This window comes from Pongo abelii, chromosome 1, assembly GCF_028885655.2.
Source record: "Pongo abelii isolate AG06213 chromosome 1, NHGRI_mPonAbe1-v2.0_pri, whole genome shotgun sequence".
Taxonomy (NCBI): domain Eukaryota; kingdom Metazoa; phylum Chordata; class Mammalia; order Primates; family Hominidae; genus Pongo; species Pongo abelii.
The window spans coordinates 42,600,180-42,617,949 of NC_071985.2; the positions used below are offsets into that span (position 1 = coordinate 42,600,180).

The following is a 17,770-nucleotide window of genomic DNA, read 5'->3' on the forward strand; positions in this document are numbered from 1 at the left end:
TCCTCATCATCAAGCTTTGTTCCTCCTGGGGGCTAGAAATCTCTTTCCAGCTCCAGATTGTGAAGGGTTCTTGAGTAAGCAGCGTGTCTCCGTCCCTCTCTCTAGGGGCTCTTGGAGGGACCTTGCACTCTAGAAGGAACAATGGACTTCTGGCTTTGGCCACTTTACTTCCTGCCAGGTAAGTACTGTGGGGAAACACTTCAGACCTCTGAATGAGGATTGAATTGGCCACAAGTAGAAGAATTGCCTGGTAGCTCTAGCTCTGATGTTTCTGGATGGATTCAGTTGCGAACCAACACCTAGGGCAGGACAAGAATGGAGGCCACGTGAGGTGTTGGATGCCCTCCTCACTCCACGCTAATGCTCCTTTCTCCACTCCAGACACTCTCCTCTTTTAGTCAGGCGTTAACTCTATCACCCAGGCTGGAGTGCAGTGGTGTGATCATGGCTCACTGCAGTCTTGTACTCCTGGGCTCGAGTGATCCTACCATCCCAGACTCTCTAGTAGCTAGGACTACAAGTGCATGCCACCATGCCCAGCTAATTTTTAATTTTTTTGTAGAGATGGGGTCTTGCTGTTTTGCCCAGGATGGTCTTGAACTTGTGGCCTTAAGTGATCCTCCTGGCTCAGCTTCACAAAGCGCTGGGATTATAGGTGTGAGCCACTGTGCCCAGCCAGGTGTTAACTCTTAAGAGCTGAAGGTGTCATCTCTCCTAAACATATTAGCCTATTAATATGGGATCTTAAAGCAAGTGTCTCCGTACTTCTTTCTTCTTACCTCTACACTCTTTCTATAGATCTTTTTCAGTCCCGAATTTCCAACTTTCAACCCTAAATGAAAATTCTGTAATCCATTCAGTAGCTCTAATCTATTTCCTGAATTCCATATCTCAACTTACAACTGTCTCCTGGTCAACCTCTACTTCAATATTCCACCAAGATTTGAAATGTAAACTGCGTAACCTTACCTCAAATTCTTCATTGATCACCATCCAAACCAGCTATTTCACCTGTCTGAAGTATCTCTAATCATCAGCCACAAAATGCCAGAATGGCTAATTACCACCTCTTCCCATGTATCCTCATTCAGACCTTGATCCAGTCAATGGCCAAATCATTGCAGTTTCTAGATCCATGTCTACTGGGATAAGAAGCAGCAGCAATTGATACTAGGAAGGTAACAGAGGAAATGGACGGGAAAAGAACACACAATCCCCTCTTAACTATCTTTCCCACTTCCTCTAACTCAGAATGCCTGCAGTGCCAGATTGATTTTCTTAAACTTGACTTCTAATCACAGGATTACCTCTCCCAAGAACCTCTAATGACTCCTACTGCCTACTGAAGTCAATATACACTCCTCCCTGTACCCCCTTTCATACTCTGAGCCAACCATACTCCCCAACACTTTCCTAACCTCCGGCCAACAGGACTCCTCATTGAACACAAGCCACACACTCCTGCCACCATGTCTTTGCCCACGCTGTGCCTTCTGCCAGGAACACCCTTCCTCTCACCTTCACCTTTTTTTTCTTTTTTTTTTTTTTTTTTTTTTTTTTGAGACAGAGTCTCTCTCTGTTGCCCCGACTGGAGTGCAGTGGTGCAATCTCATCACACTGCAACCTCCGCCTCCTGGGTTCAAGCGATTCTCCTGCCTCAGCTTCCCAAGTAGCTGGGATTACAGGTGTGCGCTATCGTGACCAGCTAAATTTTGTATTTTTAGTAGAGACAGGGTTTTCCCATGTTGGCCAGGCTGGTCTTGAACTCCTGACCTCAGATGATCCACCCGCCTCGGCCTCCCAAAGTGCTGGGATTCCAGGCTTGAGCCACTGCACCTGGCCACCTTCACTTTTTATGGGTTCTTCAAAGTCCATCTCAAACTTCACCTCCTTATTGTAGACATTCCTGAGCCCCCTCTTCTGAGCCCAATAGCTGCCTTGTATTATGTTCAATGTGTGTCCATCTTAATTTGGTTTATTCAGTGATAAGTTCCTTGTGGGTTAAAGTGGCTTCCTATTGATGTTTGCTTTCTTTGCGATGTCTTGAGTATGAAAGAAACTCAGATATTTGTTAAGCTGAAGATTGAAAATCTCTAAAAGTCCAGCGGAATGGAGTTTACATGAAACATCAAACACTGTGAGAGGTAGTAGGACATAGGAGGGCATGGTGGATGGTTGACTAAACTTAGGCCTGAGGAGGAAGAGAGGATTTGGTGGGGAGTGGAAGACCTAAAGGCATGAAGGGTCCTCAAATTGCACCCACTTCAGTCTGTCCAGAGAAGTACCCTCATTCTTGCTGCGCCAAAAGGGATCCTGCTATGGGCTCCACCCTTCTCCAGTCATGCCCATGCCCACAGGGTGAGCAGTTTGCAGGCCAGGGGGATGCACATGCCCCAAGCCCACACCCAACCCCACTTTTTTTTGAGACAGGATCTCACTCCCGTCACCCAGGCTGGAATGCAGTGGTGTGATCACGACTCACTGCAACCTCAACTTCCCAGACTCAAGTGATCCTCCCACATCAGCCTCCTGAGTAGCTGGGACTACAGGCACATGCCACCTCTCCTGGCTAATTTTTGTATTTTTAATAGAGATAGGGTCTCACCATGTTGCCCAGGCTGGTCTCAAACTCCTGGACTCAAGTGATCAGCCTGCCTCTGCCTCCCAAAGTGCTGGGATTACAGGCCTGAGCCACCATGCCCTACCGAAACTCTCTCTTTTAGAACTAGAATTCCCTGTCCACATGACTCTGGGCCCCCTTTCAATGATGGTGCAAGCTTCTATCCCGGGTCTTCCTCTTGAGGTTGACCCCTGGCCTATAAAAGGTGGCCATGGGTGGCTATTTGGGAAGAAGGTGGGGGTGGACGAAGACTGTACTTGCAAGCTGGGGTATCTACTATGTATATACCAGGACCCTTGTGCTGTGGGCAAGAGGAAGGAATGAGAGGCTGGGGGCAGAAGCTTGGGGTTGTTTTCCCTGCATGGCCACGGAGTAGAGTGGACATCCAAGGAGGGTGCATTAGTCAAGCTAGGGAAGTAAAGCAAATTTTATTTAACAGTTCATTAGCTTGATTTATAACTTAAAAATATTCAGATATATAGTATTTGGGCCTTAATTTGTACTCCTACTCCAGGTCCTGCAAATGCTGGAGTGGGTCTCCCTAGGGCCCAGCGCATGAGGCACAAACTGTAGACCACTTTGCCTGGAGCCCTGTGTAGAGCTCTATAATAAAGCAAGGCAGTGTCATGCAGTGTGAGCTTTCAAACATTCTTACCTTGACTAATGATAATAATAATACATACATACATACATACATTTGATGCTGGGACCCAGCATACACAGACACACACACACAGACACACACACACACTTAAAATTTATTTTTGATTCTTTAACGTGAAGATGAGTTCTAGGCTTCAGCAGATGGGTGGATGATGGGGTCATTGGAAGAGTATGTGAAGGTCAGGTTTTGGAAGAGAAATCAGCTCTTTCTCGGCTGTCCTAAGTTTGGCATATATCTTACACATTCAAGTAGGGTCCAAGTGGAGATGTCAGAGCAAGTCTGGAGCTCAGAGGAAGACTGGAGATCACATTTTGGTGGAATCTATAGCATTAGCCTTAAAAGCCATGGGAGTCAATGAGCGAGTGAGGGGAGAGAGGGAGGCAGGACAGAGAAAAGAACAGGTCCAAGGCACAGGGCCTGGGCTAGCCCAGGATGGAGAGGTAGGAGAGAAGGAGAGGAAGAATGCAGGCTGACAGGGAGCCACCGTTGAGGGTATGCACTAAGGAAGCCACACCAAGGGTGTGTTTCAAGCTGGGCCGGCTCCATTCTGTCAACCACTGCTGAGAGGATGAGGGGAAATGAAGACAAAGAGGTGACCATTACATGTTGCAACAGGAGAATTTCAGTGACTTGACAAGAGCAGTTTCAGTGGAATACTGGACACAAAATTCTGATAGAAGTGGATTGAAGAGAAATTGGGAGGTATGGAAGTGAATTTGATTTAGCGAATTTGATGACTGATTTGAGAAAGAGAATAAAGAGGTGTGTTGGCAGGTGAAGGGGAGGCAAAGGTCAACTGAGGGGTTTCTAAAGATGGGCAAAGCCAGGCATGGAGACTCATGCCTGTAATTCCAACACTTTGGGAGGCTGAGGTGGGTGGATCATTTGAGCCTGGGATTCAAGACCAGCCTGGGTGAAAGCCCATCTCTAAAAAAAAAAAAATTCGCCACGCATGGTGGCAGGCACCTGTAATCCCAGCTACTCAGGAGGCTGAAGTGGGAGCCTCAATTGAGCCCAGGAAGTGGAGGCTGCAGTGAGCCAAGACTGCACCACTGCACCCCAGCCTGGGTGACAGAGAAAGACCCTGTCTTAAAAAAAGAAAGAGAAGAAAAGATGGGCAATAGCAGGACATGTGTGTAAGCTATGGCAATGCTAGATGAGAAGGCCATTTTTCTCCAACAGGGTCATTGCAGACAAGAAGTTCTAAAACAGGTGAGAATGATGGACTCAGGATACAGGTGGAGGGGCTGGCCTTTGAAAGGAGGTAGACACTTCATTCTTTGTGACAGGCTGCAGGCCTGGACACACCCAGGTTACTATATTTGGAAATAAGAAGCTGAGTGGGTTGTTTCTCATCCTTCAAAAAAAAAATCCATGCCCCGTTTGATAAACATAAAAATCACAGGCCAGCTCTCCTCTTCCCGAGATCTGCTCTTATTTGAATTGACTAGGTCCTCATCTGCACTTCCACCTGGAAAATCACCCCTAAGTGGGCGCCAGAGTCTCTCTCCAGAGCTCCCCAGCCACCAAGGACCTATGGACCTTGACCTTATTTTGTATGGTGAAAATTTTTTCCCATTTTCCAATCATATATTTACATCCGTTTATATATTGAGAGTGACTCTTTAAGCCACATATCTCCCTCTTCCCTACCATAACCACTGAAAATCAAGTCACCAATTTAGAGATTAATGTCACTTACTTAGCAGCCTCTCAGAAATATTACTGTTGAACAGGTTGGTTCCTTTCGGTGCCTTCTTTCATTCCTCCCTTTCTTCCCCAGAATCATTTGTAAATGTTATATAGTCCAGGATTGCAGAAATGCAAGGGCACCTGGGACACCTGTTTAAAAACACGTATTTCTAGACCATACCCTAGACAGATGTAATCACCTTTCCTAAGAATGGGACCAGGTCATCTGCATTGTAGCCATTCTCCTCAGATGAGTCTCATGCACACAGTGCTACTTTAGATGTCTAAACCAGTAGCTTATACCTGTCTTTTCTCTGTTTTCAAAATCTGCTTTACTAAGTCTTGGGAATAGGTTAGAAGCTACCATGAACTTGAGGAGAACTAGTTTCTTTTTCCTGGGGTCTGGTCATTTTCACATATCCAACTACTGCTTCCTTGTGGACCAGAGCTCAGCATAGCCAGCAGCTTTCCTTGCACTTCATCCATCTAGGGTCTGCACAAGGAGCTGAACAGGCAAGCCAGGGATTTACCGAAAGCTCAACCCTGGGAGGCCTGAGGCTGCCGGAGGTTGCTACATAGGTGATGACCCCATCTCTTCTATCTTCCCCCTGCCCATTTTGTACCATCTTGCTCTTGGGAAAGTGGCAGTCACACCCCCTTCCTGGCTGGGTTAGTCTCATTTGAATACTTCCACGTGCTTCCACCCTCGGCATTCAACTTCCCACACAGATGGGGGCTGTCTGGATGCACAAGGTGATTCCTCCAGACCTTCCTTTGATTGGGTCTTTGTCTGTTGATTGACACTTTGTGACAGGTCACCTTTCCATTGCAATGTCTAGTCGTGAGGCTACCTCATGACTCAATTTCCAGTGGGTTTAAAGCAGTGCTGGGTTTTTCATGTGAGGGTTTCCATGTCAGAACTCGTGGTTTTGGTTGGTCCATCTGTCTGTCCCTACCATGTTTACATCAGCTACACTTTTAGATCTCAACGTCCTCCTGTACGTCCTCCCTCTCCAACCCTCCCCACCCCCCCAACCCCCTTTTCCCCTCCCATGATTGTTTTTACCTCTCTACCATTGTCAGAATTCTTCCCTTTGCCCAGAATGTCTTTACCCCAAAGCCTCAAGCCCCACCTCTTTCCTAAGCTATCCCTGACTCTTGTTTGACTAAACTTGATAGTGCTCTTCTTAACGTGTGCCCTGTGGATAAATCTCAGTACGTTTGCAAATGTCTCTCTGCCCATGGACATGCTATGTTCTCTCTCATATCCCGGACTGTTAGGGGGACTGTTCTGGCTATTTGGAAGAATCTCTTCTCCCAACTTCAGCCTTCCAGCCCCACCTCACCACACACACACACTTTACCCTATGAACTTTCTTCCCAGAAATACGCAGACACTTATGGGATCCACTTAGTTGGCAATTAATCAGACATGGCCTTACCCTCTTCTGTAGCTGGCTCAAGTGCATTAGACCTGACTTCTGTCACTCAAAGCATAAGCTTTATGATGTCAGGGACTCATGAACCACATGTTTTATCCCTCCCCAGCACACATACAGTGTGTGCACACCTGTGCACACATGCACACACAATCTCACTTCCCCTCCTATGTCCCCTGCCTCCATGATGAGCATCATCACTCTCTCAGTTGCCCTCCATACCCATTCCTTCAGGTCACAACTCAGACGTCACTTATTCCAGAAAGCCTTCCTCCGACCACGCCACCCCCTGCAACAGCCTACATCAGGCGCCCAGGTTTGCTCCTTCCAGGGAACCCCGTGCGATCTCTCTCATGGGATGTATTACACTGCTCACTGGCCATTGATTGGTATCACTCACTAAATGATCTGTGGCTGAGGGAGGGATGCCTGCTGGTTTACTGTCGCAGGAAAGGCATTCAATAAACGCTTGTTGAATGATTTAATAAATAGAGCTGTGGATGAATGGCTGGATGGATGCGCCTGGGCGAAACCAAACTGGAAAGGAAAACCTGTTGCAACACAACCGCACCATGCTCCCAGCACCACACTGAGGTCACATGGGGGCTGTATGCTGTTTTGGGTCACCTGAGGCATATTATCTCTCTTTGGAGTGGGTGATATACTTTTGATTATCATCTCAAGGGTTTAGTGTCTGGGTCCTTATGGGTTTGGGTTTGGTGGTGAGGCCAAAGCTGGGGATTAAATTAAGGTAACGCTAGGGCATAGGATTGGGGGTGAACACAGAGCTGGCCTGAGGTTGTGAATAGGGTTGGGGATGGGACGAGGCTGAAGTTGAGACTAAGGGTAGAAATGAGAATAAGGGTTGGGCATGGTGGCTCAATCCCAGCACTTTGGGAGGCTGAGGCAGGCAGATCACTTGAGGCCATGAGTTTGAGACCAGCGTGGGCAACATAATGAAAACCCCATCTCTACAAAAAAGACAAAAATTAGCCAGGAATGGCAGCATGCACCTGTAGTCCCTGCTACTTGGGAGGCTGAGCTGGGAGGATTGCTTGAGCCCAGGAGGTTGAGGCTGTAGTGATCACACCACTGCTCTCCAGCCTGCGTAACACAGTGAGATCCTATAAATTAAAAAAAAAAGAAGAAAAGGAAGGAAGGAAGGAAAGGAAAGGAAAGAAAGAAAGAAAGAAAGAAAGAAAGAAAGAAAGAAAGAAAGAAAGAAAGAAAGAGAAAGAAAGAAAGAAAGAAGAAAGAAAGAGAGAGAGAAAAGAGAGAGGAAGGAAGGAAGGGAAAGAAAGAAAGAGAAAGAAAGAAAAAGAAAGAAAGAAAGAAAGAAAGAAAAAGAAAGAAAGAAAGGAGAAGAAAGAAAGAAAGAAAGGAGAAGAAAGAAAGAAAAGAAAAGAAAAAGAAAAAAGAAATGAGGATAAGGCTGTGGCTAAGGACAGGCTGAGGCCAGGCTAATAATGGGGACAGGGCTGGATCTGGGGATGAATGTGAGGTTGGGCTGGGGCCTGGGCTAGGGCTGGAGAGACAGCTGGAGCTGGGAAGTAGATGGGGCTGGGATATGGCTAGAGATGGGGCTCCCTCTGCATTAATCTCCTCTCTCTGCAGTATCGGGGGCCCTGAGGATCCTCCCAGAAGTAAAGGTAGAGGGGGAGCTGGGTGGATCAGTTACCATCAAGTGCCCACTTCCTGAAATGCATGTGAGGATATATCTGTGCCGGGAGATGGCTGCATCTGGAACATGTGGTACCGTGGTATCCACCACCAACTTCATCAAGGCGGAATACAAGGGCCGAGTCACTCTGAAGCAATACCCACACAAGAATCTGTTCCTAGTGGAGGTAACACAGCTGACCGAAAGTGACAGCGGAGTCTACGCCTGTGGAGCGGGCATGAACACAGACCGAGGAAAGACCCAGAAAGTCACCCTGAATGTCCACAGTGGTAGGTTCCTCTGCTGATTGGAGGCTCAGACTACCCAGAAAATGTTTCCACTTGGGAAGATTGGGACAGCCATCTAACTGTAACAGTCTCCTAGACTCTTACACTGTTGCCATATAAGCCACATAATGATTGAGATCCATATGAAACCTCATAGTCAATTAACTCCATGGTCCACAGAATTTTCTAGCCAACATGGATGAAAGGAACAAGATACGTGCTCTCTTTGTATTGTTCATCCTACCCAGGGCATGAGGGGAGTGGAGGCTTGAGATTGAGGAGAGGCTCTGAGATGGAGGAAATTGGAAGCAACAGGAAATAACTATCCAACGTAATTGTCCCATGAGAAATAAAGGAAAGACACTAATTTATCCAGCCACATTTATAGGCCAATCTTATTACTCTATGACCTGATCCTTTATTTCTCTGGAATCCCACCTTTCTCCTTTCCTCCACTGAGTTCCCCACACATATGCAGCAGTAATTCAACAGCCTAGAATCCCAATGACCTCTGCTGATTTTGCAGGGAATGTTGACTGGACTGGGGGAACCAGTATTTCCTCCAGGGAAGCCCCCAACCCAGCTCCTTCTCTGCTTCTTTCAGTGGACCCTGCCCTCATCCCCTCACTGTCATCCACTTTGGCTGAATTAGCTTCAGTTTACACCCAAGCCTCAGTCTCCTCCTAGAGACCACCAACATATTCCTCTTCCTTCCAATAGAATACGAGCCATCATGGGAAGAGCAGCCAATGCCTGAGACTCCAAAATGGTTTCATCTGCCCTATTTGTTCCAGATGCCTGCATATGCCAGTTCTTCCAAATTCGTAACCAGAGGTCAGTTCACCATAGCGAGGGAAGGAGAGGTGGGTGAGATGCTGTGGCAGTGTGAAAATGGAGGAGGGGGTCTATGTTCAGTTCATAGAGTGGTTGGCAGAGCTGAGATGAGTCTTAGGTGTGTATTCCCTGCCTTTAGAGAGGGCACATACCTCCCTGAGATCTACTGTCCCTATCCTTCAAGCCTGTCCGACAGTCAGGTCACCTGGTCCTAGCTGCAGAAGTTACATATTACCACCAGGTGGCACCACAAGCAATGATGTTTGTGCTTCACTCACAAAATCTAGCTCTTTTTATGAATGACTGCGGAAACCAAGACTGGGCAGACATTTCCCAGCTGGAGATCATCATGTCTGGTGCTTCCCCTAGGGCTGTCTTCTACCTGCTGGCATCTAATGATTTTAACTCTATGTTGCAACTAAAAGATTAAGGATGTTCATACTAATGATACCTTTACATTTTTATATCATCGTCCAGTTTTAAATGCATTTTGACATGCGATATTTCCATCATATTATCCCCTATGCCTATGAGGTAGACACACTAATTGAACATTATTATACTAGGTAACCCTGCTGAGAGCCAAGAGGGATAGTGTAATTGAACAGATCATGTAGCCAAGTTTGTGACCGATAGGTGTGAGATGGGGGAGAACAGATTAGCACACAAATACAGCACAAGGCAGAGTGGGAATAGAACTACAAAAAGGGTTTTCCCCCTGCTCAGAGGGGGGCAAGCTCTTCTACCTGGGAAGTCAGGGAAGGCTTCCTGGAAGAAATGGTATTTGAAGCAAATATACTTGGAATTGAGTAGGCCTAGATAGCATGTTAAAAAGGATTTTAGGCCCTGAGGCCTGCAAGAACAAAAGTAGTCTGCATAAAAGGGAAGGGTATGTTGTGGAAAGAGGTGGTGACCTAATCCTGTTGGAGAATAGAGTGTATAAAAGGAACATCCCTTTTTCCTGCTACCTCCTGCAGTTACCACACCAGCTCAAAGGACCAAGGTCCCTCCAGTCCACTACTCCTCCCCCACCACCCAAATCACCCACCGCCCTCGAGTGTCCAGAGCATCTTCAGTAGCAAGTGACAAGCCCCCAACCTTCCTGCCATCCACTACAGCCTCAAAAATCTCAGCTCTGGAGGGGCTGCTCAAGCCCCAGATGCCCAGCTACAACCACCACACCAGGCTGCACAGGCAGAGGTAAGAGACCACTGTCCAGGATCTAGTGTTAGGCTAGAATTAAGAGATCCACTGAAACTCACTGCAATGTCCATTATTAGACACCCTCCTTGGCTTTGTCTCTAGGCCACTGTGAAATATACCACCTATGAGTATAGCTCATTAACTCATTAGTTCCTTTAACAAAAACACACTTGTCAATGCCCCAGCATTGATCCTGTAGAAAGAAGTGAGACCCAGCTCTTCCAGTCACTTAGATTCATTCAGATCTATTTTTATGGGGAAGAACTAAATGAGAATAAAAATAAAATTAACTATTAAACTACTAATATAAAATTACTTTCACCCATTTCCTTTTACTGTTTTAATGTGGCTACTAGGAAATTTAAAATTACATAAGTGACTCACATTTCTCCCGGACAGCACCAGTCTAAAGGCTGGGGTGCAGTCCAAGGAAGTACTGCAATATACCACTAGGGGGAAGCATTATAGCAGACTCCAAAAAAAAAAAAAAACCTGTATAATAATCAAAATTGGTTTTGCATAAGCAAAGACAAAGGTGATAGTGAGAAAGAAGACCTCCAAAATCATTTGGGTTCTATAGATAGGAGAAACTGGGGCCATGAGAACCAAGTGGTTTCAAATAGAACCAGGACTCTTGATTCCTACCTGTTAGTAGGGAAAAACATCAAGGCCAACCAGCATTTTCTTATTCTCTACTATGTGGCGGGCATTGTGCTATGTCCTGAAGATATAAGATGACGATATGCAACATCTAGATCTTACTAACATAAGTCTGACTGTGATAAAGTCTGAAACAGGCATGACCACAGAATTGGAAACCTAAAGCGCGCGCACACACACACATACACACACACACACACAAATCTGGCTTACCATAATTAGGAAGAAAAGAGGACTTACACAATGTCCTTTAAGAAAAGTAAGATTTCAATATGCAGGGAAAATTGAGGGGAAAACTTCTAGGCAGAAGGAGCACTATGAGAAAAACATCCTTTCCCCTACCATTATAAGGAAGTAGCCCAGTCAATATCTGCAATAATCTCGTGAAGAAACTGAGGTGCCGAACACTGGAAAGTGCATTAAATTCCTTATATCCACTCTTATTTCGTCCTCATAACAGTTCTGCGAAATAGATTTTACTATATCCATTTATGGAGAGATAAGGCTTAGAGAGGTTAGGAGACTCATTCAAGATCACACAACCAGTAAAAGGCGGAATATGAATTTGAATTCAAGTTTTGTGACTCCATAGGCAAGTCTGTTTGAGGGAGGAGTGGAGTGAATTCTGTTAACAAAAGGACAAACCTGTAAGTCATCTCCAAAAACGTTGGCTACACAGGAGCACGCCCTCGACCTACCTCCTTTAATAATCTCTTCCTCCCTCTCTCCCTTTCCTTCCCTCCCCAGAGCATTGGACTATGGCTCACAGTCTGGGAGGGAAGGCCAAGGATTTCACATCCTGATCCCGACCATCCTGGGCCTTTTCCTGCTGGCACTTCTGGGGCTGGTGGTGAAAAGGGCTGTTGAAAGGAGGAAAGGTGAGCAGCTGGGCTGGGGGCTTCGGTAGGGAGATCTGAGCTGCCCAAAGAGCCCACAGCGTTCAGAATCCCCTTTTGAACTTCCATGGGAAACTCAGGGAGCTTTTGATGAGCAGCCTGGGGTGTAGGGAAGTTAGGGAAGTGGGGGCCACTGGTCTGAGGAGGAGAGTGGCCTGGGTCCTTTGGTCTTCAGGGCAGGTCAAGGCCGTGCCTCGTACATTCCCCACGCTTGGAGCATCTCCAGGTCAGACACTGCCAAGCCCGAGGGAGGAGGCAGCCTTTCGTTTGGGGAGGGTGGCACGGGCCTCTGATGCCATTTTCCTCCCTCTTTCTGTGGCTTTGTGGGGAAGCCCTCTCCAGGCGGGCCCGCCGACTGGCCGTGAGGATGCGCGCCCTGGAGAGCTCCCAGAGGCCCCGCGGGTCGCCACGACCGCGCTCCCAAAACAACATCTACAGCGCCTGCCCGCGGCGCGCTCGTGGAGCGGACGCTGCAGGTGAGCCGCCGGGCGGGCTGCAGAGAGTAGCGGAAAGAGTGCGCTGGCTCCGGGAAAGCCAGGCGCAGCGGGGAGCTCTCCTAGGTGCCAGGGCTTCCCACAGGGTGGAGCTGGGGGTGGGGCGGGGGTGGAGCTGGGAGCAGTAGCATGACGGTGGGGCGGGAGCCTCGGCCACCGCCTCACCTCGCCCTCGCTGTTCCCTAGGCACGGGGGAGGCCCCCGTTCCAGGCCCCGGAGCGCCGTTACCCCCCGCCCCGCTGCAGGTAAGCTCCGCTCCTGCCCTGATTGGCAGCCGCGGCCCGACTGGGCGGCCCCAGCCCTGGGCGGGGACCCGAGTGTGGCTTCCCGCGCCGCCGCCGCGATCTGGAGAGCGGGTTTCCCAGCAGCTCCTGGGCCCTGAGCCGAGGAACAAGTTGTTTTAGTTTCCTCCTTGTTTGGTGTCAGGAGGTTGAATACCGGGAACTGTGGAAGACCTGGTTCCGTGGCTTCTAGCCAAGCAGTTGTCATGGGATACCTGCGTGCTGGATGCAGCTGGCTTAGCAGAGAACGATAGGTGGCAGCTCCACAGTTATGTGAAAGGCTTTCTCGTGGAGATTAGATTTCTAGCGGGTCCTAGGGAGGTGGAAGCTACCTAGACAGTTCACCTTCCTGTGCGCGAGAACTTTCTAGTAAACTCTCGAAGGTGAGAGGAGGTAATTTACCCTTCTCTGGAGGCCGTTTAGACTGGTCTAGAGGATGACTTGGGAGAGATGTAGACAGGGTTCAACACCTTGAGTGAGGAGGATTCATCTTTAAATCTAGAGTGGACGGAGGGAACTCTCGTTTCCACTCAGGGCCACTGATGGTTGGGTAGAAAGCCTTTATCCGTTCATCTTTGTTTAAGAATTGAGATGAGAAAGCTTTTTATTCTCTAAAGCAGCCTACAGTGTCCAAAACACGCAGAACCCAGAATAAAGTTTTTTTTTTAAGGGTGTGGTAAAAATCCCTGTTTTTTTTCTTTAAAAATAATTTATTTGATTCTGATTACAAAATATAGGTGAGGAGCACAGGCAATGCCTGTAACCCCTTGGTCGCACATCTTCCCAGTCTATGCTTCTATAAATACCCTTTGTACAACAGCAAGCTCATGTTGTCCCCAAGCGCTTGCACATTCTAACAGCTGCAGAGTTATATGACCAGGTGGAAAGTTAAACAGACGCCTCACTCACAAGGTAGGGCCCCTCCAATTAGTCTTCCGGCTCCTTTTTGCTAATAGTAACTGGTTGCTCTTCCTATTGGTCATAGATAAATTACACCTGCACAATTCTCTGAGTGCTTTCAAGTAACCTCAGAAAGCAATGACTAAGACCCTTTCCTTGCTCCCAGCTTCCTATGTCCCAGGCTGCCTGTGGCACCCGGACTGCTGCTGCCCCTGGTTCCCGCACATTCCAGGGCGACGATGGAGGAAGGGCAGGCCAGGCCAAGCATAAGAAATTAACAGTCTTTATTGGGCTCAGACCAGGAGTCCGTGGGTCTTGAGGACCTGTGTGTATTTGTCAGTTTTCTTCTCCACGTTCTTCTCGGCCCGCTTCCGTAGCCTCATGAGCTGTTTCTTCTCCCGGTAGTGGATCTTGGCCTTCTCCTTCCTCTTCTTCTCCAGAGTGGCTGTCACTGCCTGGTACTTCCAGCCACCCTTGTGAGCCAGGCGCTCCAGGTAGGCAAACTTTCTTGTAAGCTTCAGACGCACGACCTTGAGGGCAGCAGGAACCACCCTCCGCTTTTTCTTGTCGTAGGGCGGTGGGATGCCGTCAAACACCTTGAGGCGGTCCAGGGCGGCCTGGCCTCACTTGGTCTCGTGGGGCAGCAAGCCTCGCACTTGTGCCAGAAGATGCGTCTGGGGGCCGGGAAGTGGTAGGGACCTCGGGAAGGGTTGGTGTTCATCCGCTTGCGGGGGAAAGCCAGGTACTTCAACTTGTTTCTGTAGAAATTGCCAGAAATGTTGATGCCCTCGCAGCGTACGACCACCACCTTCCAGCCCAGCAGTACCTAGTTAGCCACGATGGTCGCCAGGGGGCCTAGGAGATGGCCTCCATCATCAAGCACCAGGACCTGCACCTCCGCCATCTTCGGCAGCCGCCTGGGAAAAGAAAATCCCTTGTTTAATTCGCGCGTAGACTAATCTAATGCAGCAGACTCCAAAAGACAGGGCCTACACGGTGGAAGCCTACTTCCCCCTCCCCAAGTAAAGGCTCAGAGACAGGGACAGGAAGAGGAGGCCTGAGCCAGTGAGCCAAGAGGTCGTCTCAGGACTGAAATTCCCTCTGTCTGGTTGCTGCGCCATCCTCTGGAGTCTTGCCAGCTCCATGGTCGGTACTCAGGCACCAGGACCGTGTGCACGTCCCAGCTTACAGGAGGCAGGAAGAGAATGCTGCTTCTTAAGCCCATGACCCTGACGTTTCCCACCATTTCTACTTGCATCCTAGAGGCTCAAACTTAACCATGTAGTGACCCTCCCTTCAAGGCAGGCTGAGAAATTTAATCCCCAGCTGGTCAATCGTGGGCCTGGCTACACAGAGGAGAGTGGTACCCAGCAACAAAAGGTAGTTGTGTGCAGTCCCCTCCGGCTTCTCCAGCTTGCCCTTCCCCACCCCCGCTAGAGAAGGTTCACACCGGCGTGGCAGTGTTCAGCAGGCTGAACCATAGTAGACATTCAGTAAGTACTCATTGAAAGGAACTTTGATATATTTTGTACTTTACTAAAGAGGGAAGCAGCAGCAGCTTGCTTCGAAAATATGTGCACAAGTTCCTGGTACCTGAATACTGACCATTGACTCCAGAGGATGGTGCAGCAACCAGGAGGGACAACAGGGGCAACACTGTCTGTCTACTCCGTCTTTCCAGCAGCCCTTTTCTCTAAAACTACCCTGTGACCACACAGACCCTCATCTGGGCTTGCACCTTGTTCCAAGCTGACCCTGCCTCTCTACTTGAAACTCTCATTCCCACTAGTAGGGGCAAAAATCTTGATGGAACAAGTTTACAAAAAGGTGCCTATGCTTAATGACTCATTATTATAGCTTCCATGGGGAGCATTTCCGTTTCTTAAGCCAAATAAGTTAATCTCAAATGATGAACTGTAACAGGCAGTGAAAGATAAATTTTTGGTTTTTTTTTTAGCAAATCTAAAACCATCTCTATTATCAGACAAAGAAAGTTAATTAAAACATAATAGAAGATAGTGTGAAAAACTAACAAAGGGCTTGCTCACTTTTTTCAAAGTTCATTTAATTTAACAAAAACAAAAAACCATATCATACATCGAGGATTTCCTCTGCCTCATCCTCTTCCCCATCCTCAGCCTCATCTTCTTCCCCGTCCTCAGCCTCTTCTTTGGCCTCTAAAGGAAGCTCAGGTATTACCACCTTCCTTCTCACCCTGGAAACTTTATCTTGATCATCTCTCTTTTCTCTGTGTCACCTCCAACTTTGTGTATCGTTTCTCCTATTGTTATGTGCTGGTTAATTTGCTTCGGGTTGACATCTTGAGCTGTTCTGGGATCCAGGTCTTTCTTGACTGGTCTTATATCATCTAAGTGGAGTGCTACCAACATGTGCTAATTAGCTGTCTTTCATTGATTACTTGACTGAGTTTCATCCTCACTGACATTTATACCAGGACCATGTAATTTTGTTGCTTAGTTTTCTTTGCTTTCACTGTTACTTTTCTTTTCAACCTTCTCTCTTTTTTTCTTTTCTGTTTTGTGGCTTCTTACTTCCTTGACTGATGGAAGACATATTTTCAAAGCAAGCTGCTGCTGCTTCCCTCTTTAGTACAGTACAAAATATATAAAAGTTCCTTTCAATGAGTACTTCCTGAATGCCTACTATATTCAGGCTGCTGGACATCTAATTCTCAGAGCTTGTGTTTAAATACATAACCGTCCCCCTTGTGGCCTTCCTCAGTGGATGCAATAGTAACTGTGCCATGTTGGGGTCACTGGCACAGCCCTGTCTTCTGAGAACTGACTGTCCTCAAGGTGGATGATCCTGAAGTTTCCGTCTGGGGAAGAGGAGCACCAGTGTTCCATGTGGGCTGCCATCTTATCCCCTTCACCATCCATCCCCCTTCCTGGAATGCACTGTTACGACGCCACATCACAGCATCTCTGAGCCCTTACAGAGGTGCCGAGGGTGACTCACTCTACTTCTGAATAACTCCCTAAGAAGATGCATATTTATTCCATAAGTCATAGCATCTTATCCCCGAGGGGATACTCCTCTGGCAGCTGGGTCTCTTTCAGGCCCATGCTTAGCCACATGATTTTACTCTGAGCCCCATTTAAGGCATTTCCTGCCCACATTAGGTTTTCTGGTTATCTCGGGTGAGGCACTACCCTGAAAATCCCCAGGGCTACTCCACCTGATGGAGCTGAGCCATCTCTGTGTCTTTGCCTTCTGGAACTCAGCAGCTATGCCCATGCCCCATTGCCCGATATGAAAATCCACTTGGGGAGATATCAAAATCACCCTATCCAGATCCAGTGATGCTTCTTTCATTGTCTCCAGGTGTCTGAATCTCCCTGGCTCCATGCCCCATCTCTGAAGACCAGCTGTGTATACGTGAGCCTCTACCACCAGCCTGCCACCATGATGGAGGACAGTGATTCAGATGACTACATCAATGTTCCTGCCTGACAACTCCCCAGCTGTTCCCCAACCCCAGGCTCAGGCTGTGGTACCAAGGAGTCTCATCTGTCTGCTGATGTCCAATACCTGCTTCATGTGTTCTCAGAGCCCTTATCACTTCCCATGCCCCATCTCAACTCCCATCCCCATCTATCTGTGCCCTGAGCATGGCTCTGCCCCCAGGTCCTCTTGCACACCTTGACAGCGCCCCGTAGTTGACAGGTAAGCTGTAGGCATGCATAGCAATTGTCCCAATGCCACTTGTTTCCTTTCCAAGCTGTCAAACAGGCTGTGGGATTTGCAGAGCGTTTCTTCCATATCTTTGACCACAGGGTTGTTGATGCCCAGGCTCTAGATCACATGGCTTCAGGCTGGGGCAGAGGCATAGCTATTGTCTCGGGCATCCTTCCCAGGGTTGGGTCTTACACAAATAGAAGGTTCTTGCTCTGAGTTATGTGACATGCCTCAGCCCCATAGACTAAGCAGGGGTCTGGTATAAAAACACTCCTGGAAACACCTTTGCCCTGATCCAAATGTTAGCACTTGCTAGTGGACGTCTACTTATCTCAAGTTCTATGCTAAAGGCAATTTATCTTGATGTGATGATAAACCAAACTTATTAGCGAGATATGCATATATATCCATAAATTCTCTTTACTCTGTCTCCATCACTCG

At 47.9% G+C, this 17,770-nt stretch overlaps 1 protein-coding gene and 1 pseudogene across 3 annotated transcripts; one reads left to right on the forward strand and one right to left on the reverse strand.

The window, feature by feature from the left end:
• FCMR (Fc mu receptor) lies at nt 1-17,723 on the forward strand. Of its 3 annotated transcripts, XM_024232099.3 has the most exons (8): nt 1-178; nt 8,030-8,365; nt 9,083-9,196; nt 10,174-10,396; nt 11,807-11,937; nt 12,288-12,431; nt 12,636-12,694; nt 16,976-17,723. In XM_024232099.3, the coding sequence occupies exons 1-8, from the start codon at nt 142-144 to the stop codon at nt 17,102-17,104; spliced, it is 1,173 nt and encodes a 390-aa protein (XP_024087867.1). In that variant the 5' UTR covers nt 1-141; the 3' UTR covers nt 17,105-17,723. The 3 variants fall into 3 exon arrangements, with proteins under 3 accessions (XP_024087867.1, XP_054377696.1, XP_054377705.1); XM_054521721.2 differs by lacking the exon at nt 12,636-12,694; XM_054521730.2 differs by lacking the exon at nt 1-178 and having other exon boundaries at nt 8,163-8,262.
• LOC100444407 (large ribosomal subunit protein uL13-like) lies at nt 13,128-14,707 on the reverse strand (annotated as a pseudogene).
• Nucleotides 17,724-17,770: the final 47 nt, after the last annotated feature.